This window comes from Plasmodium gonderi (assembly GCF_002157705.1).
Source record: "Plasmodium gonderi DNA, contig: Pgo-contig_466, whole genome shotgun sequence".
NCBI lineage: Eukaryota > Apicomplexa > Aconoidasida > Haemosporida > Plasmodiidae > Plasmodium > Plasmodium gonderi.
In genome coordinates this window covers 1204-9778 of record NW_021629331.1, presented here as the reverse complement: position 1 = coordinate 9778, position 8575 = coordinate 1204, and the positions used below count along the sequence as shown (strand labels likewise).

The 8575-nt window shown below is 19.7% G+C and overlaps 2 protein-coding genes across 2 annotated transcripts; one reads left to right on the top strand and one right to left on the bottom strand.

Annotated features, from left to right (window-relative positions):
- Nucleotides 1-316: 316 nt before the first annotated feature.
- Nucleotides 317-1739, bottom strand: PGO_003535 (variable surface protein; the record flags this gene model as incomplete). Its single annotated transcript, XM_028691329.1, has 3 exons — nucleotides 317-475; nucleotides 598-1506; nucleotides 1686-1739. The coding sequence occupies 3 exons, from the start codon at nucleotides 1737-1739 to the stop codon at nucleotides 317-319; spliced, it is 1122 nt and encodes a 373-aa protein (XP_028547130.1).
- A 3562-nt stretch (nucleotides 1740-5301) lies between these two features.
- Nucleotides 5302-6433, top strand: PGO_003540 (variable surface protein; the record flags this gene model as incomplete). The annotated part of the gene is made up of 3 exons (XM_028691328.1): nucleotides 5302-5316; nucleotides 5448-6173; nucleotides 6278-6433. The coding sequence occupies 3 exons, from the start codon at nucleotides 5302-5304 to the stop codon at nucleotides 6431-6433; spliced, it is 897 nt and encodes a 298-aa protein (XP_028547129.1).
- Between the last annotated feature and the right edge of the window lie 2142 nt (nucleotides 6434-8575).

Below are 8575 nucleotides of genomic sequence, written 5' to 3'. Positions count from 1 at the left end.
AAATTAACTATAAATAATAAGACAATAATAAATCCATGTATTTTACCATAAATTTAATACTGAATCATTATACATTTTGGAATTCGTATATGTATAATTTTTTCTATATGTTTATGTGCATGATGAAATAAAAATATTGTAATTTTAAAAATAATACTTATTTATATAATAAATATATACATTTCAAATTTATTTTTGTATTATTGAAAATAAAATAATTCCTTTCCCTTTTCTAGATGAATAATTCTGTAAAACAATTTTTATAATGATAGCGACATATGTAATAAAAATATTCCATAGTAATCCATAATCTGAACTAATATATATTGCTGTATCTTATATTAAATCTTCTCGATGAATCTAAATCGTCCGGAATAATATAATCATCTGTTATATTACTATCAATAATAATATTACCTTTTCTTTTAGGTTTCCCTACTAAGGCTTTTTTTAACCAATACCCGACGGGTGTAAACTAATGAAAATATGATGTGTATAAAACATATTTTATGCATAATATTTTTAGAATTAAAAATTAATAAATTATATTTAATATAATGTAATACATATTTCTTTTTTATTAATATAGATAATTACTTTGCACAGTACAAAAGAAAGAACTGTAATTCCTACAACTAAAGACGCTATTACCATATTTTTTGAGGATGAAGAAGCTGAAAAATCAATAATGTCACTCTGATTTGGATCTTTAATATCAGAATGATGAAATTCAGAATTAACATGGTTTAAATCTTGTCTATTTGCATCTTCATGTAGACCTGTATGTACCGCACTTCTAGGTAATTCTTGTGGTTGTTTTACTGTTGTTTGTTCTAGTGTTTTTACTCTTGATTCTGCCACTCCACGGTGATCTTGTTTTTGTGTTACAGATTTATAATTATTATATTGTGAATTACATGACAATTTCTTTGGATCCTTATCTTCAAAAAGCTCATTAAAGTATTTACAATGCTTAGTCACATTAGGAAAATTACTGCACTTTAATTCGAAACTGCTATATGTAAAGACATAGTTATTAAGAAGATCCGCATAATCAGCATTACATGACCCACTAGTTATAACGTGTTTAAGCTTATTATAATCTTTTGAATAATCAAAAAGTTTCTTAATCTCCATAAATTCTTCTCGATCGTTATTATATTTATCAAATTTACATATATTCCAGCCTTCTTTATTTTGTAATATAAAGTTAATAACATATATAACAGATGTAAAATTTAAAATATATATCATATTATTATATATTATATTTCCTAACCAAAAATACAGGTAATCACAATGTTCACTATTAATGTTCTTCGTCATACTTTGATTGTATACAAAACATAAAGCATTACGCATTTTATCAGAAATTTTTTCAAGGTCCGGATATGTTTTTAAGAGTTTCGTTAGATTTTGTTGAATATCAGAAGCATCACAAGTATCATGCCCCCTATCGAAAATAGCGTAATTCTGTTTTGAAGGTAATTCATTAAGTTCACCATTCTATCAATTTGAAATAAATAATAATATATATATTTTCATTTATAAGAAAAATAAAATAATTTAAGATGAAATGTGATATTTTGATATAAAAAATTATTTATATTATGTAAAAAACTTACCACTATATCAGTTGCCATTATTAACGAATGTCACAAAGTGATATGCAAACAAAAAAAAACAATCATATGTTGAACTATGTATTTACTAATATAATCAAAACTTCCTAATATCATTTATAAGAATATATATACTACTATCTAGGATTATAGATTAGTCCTTAGAGTGTTGTCTATTTTTACAAAATTTTATGATATGTAATTTCTTTAACATTATGCTCTATGAAATATGGATGTATATTTGTATATAGGTTGTATTATGTAAATATATATATTTTATGTATTCCATGATATTTGCAATAAGAGTATGAAATTAATTATTTGACATTCTTAATAATATATGTTATATTATAGTGTACGTTACAATTACAATATGCATACGCTATATATAATTCTTTTGAAGTTAGTTGTCATAGACCTGGATAAATTAAATTAAATATATTATTTATTTTTATTTTATACGGAATATGACAGTTTTAATCATATTTATATAATTTACATTAATAAGATATATTTGTAAACATTATTACAGGAGCTATGACAATTTTTTTCACGCTATAAATTTAATGGACTTCATAAAAAAAAGTTTTTTTGAATTAATTACGCTTTTCCCCAATTTTCATATTATATATGATAAGTTCTATATAAATATGTATATATTAATAATAATGTTCTAATGCACAACAAGAAATAAGCTATAAATATTTTTTACATACATATTATTATCATAATTCGATTATTGCAAGTTATCTAATTTTTTTTTCATTGTATGCTATTTTAATTCGAAATTATTTGAATCGATAAAACTGTTTATAAATTTTTTTTTTGTCAGAAAAAATGTATATTTTAATTAAATGTTTACGAGTAATTTTTTTTTTTTTTATATACATAAGAAGTTATCACTTCATAATTAAAGAAATCAAAACATTTTATGAACATATTCAAGTTTATAAAGAGTAATAAGTGTATTCAATAATATATATTTTTTAAATATCCTTAACAATTATTTTGTAATTAAATGTATATAAATTTACTTTAAATGATAAGCTCATTTGTTGATACATAACTATATTTTGTCGTTTTATTTCATTTATATCATGTTTCTACTATTTTAAATCTTTTTTAAATTTATTTTGGTGATTCATTTTTTACTTTATCATATAAACCTAGCTTTATAAGAGTCTTAATAATAATTTACAGAAGAATATTTATCTAGAAATTTTGACATCTAGTATATGTAATATATATCAAAATAAGAATCAAATTTAAAGATATGTGTAAGAAATTATTATATAAACATTATACGTTCATATAATGTTAAATGTTCTTATAATTATAGAGTATAATATATTGATGATATATAATTTTTATAAATTGCATATATTATATTTAAAAAATTATAAAACTATATCCATTATAAATTACATATAATTCATTTATAAAAATCTCACATTATTTCAGTATATATTTATATATTAAATACTCTTCCATCTACGGTTTCTTTATAAAATCGGTCAGAATTTAACTTACGGATTCAATGTATATTTCATATTTCATTTCATATTTCATTATATATTAGTTTAGAGTTTTACCTAATTTTTTATTAAGCAGTGAATTTTCTCATTTGGATATATGTATTTAGATAATATGTTACTCCTTCTTATATTTGTAATTTTATGCATAGCTCATATACTCTCAATTTAAGATTCTTCTCTCATTGGAACAGTTTAAAGAACTTATTTGAATGTTATATAAAACAGGCTATATACGTAGATCCATATTTTTTAAAAAAACATGAGTCCTTATATTACAGTGTCACATTTATGTACAAGCTTCTCATTCTGTGTAGAGTTCATATATAATAGATTTTTTAATGAAGTGTTTTCAGCATTAATTGAAAGAATAAAATAATATGCTAAATAGTAATCATGACAATGAATTATATTTTTTATTAAGTAATTTATCATGAAGGAAATTCTAATTTATAAATAAATTTCTCTGTTAAACAAAATTCAGTTATATTGTAATAAAATAATTTTAAACTATATCAAATGACTATTTTTATAGACTCATAATCTTAATAATATTTATTATAAAGTAAAATGCTCGTTGTATGTCTTAAATACATGCAACTAAGGAGAACATTAACATATAGTAAATGAATACTTTAATATATATGTAGAATTTCTAATAAAAATCATATATAACTTATAACACTAAATTTATTGTTTTATTTAAAAGTAACATTTTTTGAATAATAAAAAATATATAAAATTGCAAAAAAAATTTATTATGATAGAAATCAGTAATGATAATTAATATTTTTGTTTGTTAATAGTGAATATATTTTTCAATCATAAAATAAAATTTTTCAAAAAGGTTAATTACATGCTACACAAAATCATTATTAGTAAACTCGCTATGTACTTATTAAATAAAATTTTTGTTTGTATCATTAAATTTTTAGTGAAAAAAGGACAAAGGAAAAAAATTTTTATAAAATAATTTTATTTTTTTATTTACATGATCAAATAGAGGAAATGATTTTTATGTTAATGTCGCTTTTATTCACATAATGAAATATACATTCCATGTGTTATTATAGTATGCACTAAAAAGGCTTCATATAACATAATTATAATGAAAAATTTTGATATATATAATTCTCATAAATAAAACATTATACAAATGTTATAAGAAGTAAGTAATTCTTGAAAAATCTGAATTAAAATATTTTATATATACATTATATAATAAAACAAATGCTTTCTTATATATATTGTTTATATTTCTATAAAAACTGATAATACATTACAGAACAAAGTAAATAATAATATAAAATACAGTATATGAATACGAATTCATTAAATAACATATCATTAACATTTTAATACCACGTTAATATATGTGTTCTGTTGATAATGTCTAAATTTATAATAAATTAGTTTCATCAGCATAGGTATATGCTTCTCTTATATAAGTTAAATAATAAAATATAAATATAATATTTAGAGTGTCATGTATTATTTTAATATAATTATGTTATAAGATTATATATTAACACATTCTTTATTATATTTAATAAATATTATTGATATGCATCTTTTGCAAATGAGGAAAACGTATATTAATGAACTTATATCATTTGTTTCATAAGAGAAATGAATTAGCAACAAAATTTTCCTTAATCATTATATATTCTAATATATTATATAGATTTAATTAAAACATACATAAAACTATAAGAAAGACAATTTAGGAAATTAATAAAAAATAATTTTTTTTATAGTTATGATCATAAGGTAAAATAATATTTATTTCTTTCTTGTCTTTTTTGAATTAGTAAAGTTATATAATTTTAATATTTTGGGAAAATAAAACAATGAACCTATTTTTTTTTAATTTGTTCCGATTTTAGCAAATAATATTTATCTTTTTTCCTTAAAATAATTAAAACGTATAATATATATGTTACACTTATTTATATTCATTTTCTTATGTGTAAAAATTAATATCTATATGTTCCTTAAATTTTTATATAAATTCTATAATTATATAAAATGAGAAAATTGTTTCACTTCAGAATATATATTTTAATTTCTAAAAACAATATATATATATAGAATACATTTCGTTGTTCTATGGAGGAATTCTTTAAAGAAATATAAACATATTAGAAATGATTAATAATATTGTACATCTTAAATATTATAATATAAATAACTACATTATAACATTTTTATATAATATTTTTATATAAATTTAATAAAAACAATTTTAGTAATTTATAATTTTTATTATAAAATATTTTTTATTTATTCCTAGTATATGTTAGCAAAGGATTTCCCTAGTTTGAGGTCTATTATGGAAAATGCAATTTCCAGTGATTATGTGAGTCTGACTGGTAATTGTAGTTCATTTGGAAAAGACATATTTCCAACTTCTGTTTCCTATGTTGAGAACATATGCAAACAAGTCGAAGCTTATACAGGAACTATAGAACAGCATCACTGGAATATGCTTTTTAACTCCAAATCAAGTTGCATATATTTGTATTATTGGCTATATTATTATAATAATAAGGAATTCGTGAGTCATGTTGAAAATCTTTATAAAAAATTGATCGAAACTTTGGATTCAACCTATAGTGCCATATGCTCAGAATGTGTTTACACAACTATTACAGATGATGAAATGTCGAATCTAAGAGATCTGCATGACATGTACTCTTTGCTTAATAATACAAATGGTGAAAAGAGTACATGTGGGGATAATTGCGGTTGCGCCCAAGTGTGTAGTCAAATATATAAGAAACACATGGAAACATGTATATACAATAATGACACATATTTTTGTAAAGAATTATTAAATATTAAAAAAAAATATGATGAAAAAATGAAAGGCGAAAAATGTGGAACTGGAATCCCCAAAACTCTACCTTCCTTTCAAAGATATAATATAACTACCATTACATTAATTCCAATATTTGTAATTTTAGCAATTTCTTCTTTTTTATATATCTTGTATAAGGTTAATATTTATGATATATGTGTATGCTTATACAGCAATAGTATATTTTTAAGTAATTTAAAATGAACAAAATTTTAGAAAATAATTAAACATTTTATATATTAATTTTTTTAATTATGAGTTAGTTCATGCCATATAGTTCAAGATTTCGATGTGTACCTATGAAGAAAAGAAAAAAATATAATAATATAGTTAAAGAAAAGGACATGTTGGAATTATCTGAAACATCCAGTTGTTATTTAACAAACAATAGATATAATATATTATATAATTCAAAATAGTTTTATTGCTAATTATACAATAAAAAGAATATATTATATTCAAAACACATATAAATTACTGTATATTTACACTGATACATGTGCTAAATTTATATGTAAAAGTATTAATTACCATCATATAGCAAGCATAAAGTAGTATTATTTTTTTGTATTCATGATATTAGTATTCAAATAAAAAAATATCCAGTTTTTAAAGTCTTATTCACTATACATAAAAATCTAGAACAAAATACATATAAAAAACATTTGGCTTTTTATTGGCTATTATATACTGTTATTTAAATCAATATGGCATCTGTACATTAATAAGTGAATAAGACATAAAAAATAATAATATAGAATATTAGCTAATATTTTAATCTATTTTGAAAGTGCAAATATCACTAATAATTAAATATATTTCAACTATAATGTTATAATAATTTATTATATTTTACAATATAAAACAATTGAAAATAAATTTCCCGTTATTAAATACTAATATTACGAATATATATAAGTATATATATGCTAAATTTATATGAAATTAATGTAGAATGCTCTAAATGATTGTATGTTATTTTATGTCACATTTATTTTATTGATAAATAATATCATATAATATTTATTATTTTTTGTTTATTAAAATTAAAACACATCGTTTTTTTGATATAAGATTTTTGATAGATTTTATTTATTTTTTTTTTACAATTTTGTATTTTTTTTTTTGTGATTTATTAAATTAGAATTTTTTAATATTTCATATAATATGAAAAAAGATTAATTCTTTTTGCAGATATGTTTTTTTTAAAAATCACCCCAGTTTATATATATCCTTATATTAAGGATATCTGAGATGAAAAAATTATTATATTATTTATGTCATATATACTAGCACATAAGACATGTGAGAATGAATGTTTACATTATATTATTAGTATATGATAATACATTGTATATAATTATAAAATATATAAAAATATAGAATTCTATATTTATTATAAGAAATAAACATTCATTTTATGGGCTCCAGAGAAATCTCACATATGTATATATAAAATATTTAAACATAGAATACGTATATAACATTTTTAAATCTTATTATACATGCAATATATAAGGCAAAAAAAAGGATATAAGAACTAAGAAGTATATAAAAATTCATATTTGTATAAAGAAAATAAATGAAAAGACAAATTAAACTACATAATTATATATATTAATTATAATTCATACTTTATGAAAAATATGTACGCGGTTTAAATTAATATGTATATGTCGTTGAAAATATAATTACTCCAAAAACATAGAACAAACATTTATTATTATACTTATGTACATATATATTACTTACTGAAAAAATATATGAATAAAAATTATTTTAACGAGAAATTAATATAAATTATTTTATATTCATTTTTTTTATTTATTAATGAAAATCCATGATGTTTATTCTTATAATATTTATATACATTATGTGTACTTTTGTGTATAAATGAAGTATTAATCTAAATATTTTTACTATTAATTAGTAAAACATGTATATATATATTAAATATAATCCCTATATTACAATAATCATTCTTGCACGTAATATATTATTTAAGTTTATTTTCTAGATAATAATAATTCGAGAATTTTTTCGATTATGCTAATTTATAATGTTCATTTAAAGTGTTTATATTGAAAAAAAAATATAATTGTAGAACTATTCAGTATCATTCATTATATATATAATCTTCTAATACATATATAGTATTTAATGTAAATAATAATTAAAAACGCATCACTAATAATATTGTTATTTACATTATTTAAGTAAATAAATCACATAAAATTTTTTAAATAATGTATGTAATAATATAGTTATATAGTAATTCTGAAATATATTAACTGATATTATTATATCACCATTTTTTATTGTATTAATTATGTTCTTAATTTTATAACAATATCTTTTGTCAATTATTCTTAAAATATTCTATGTTTGCCTCTACATATTTCTTAAATTATGATAGGAATATTTTCTCCCTTGATTTATTAGTACTATATAAATATGTATATTATTCTATGATTTAATTAGTAACATATCATATAGCCTGATATTCGTATTTTCATCTTATTTTCCAGTTTCAATAATAATTCCATTTAATGCTGTATTGT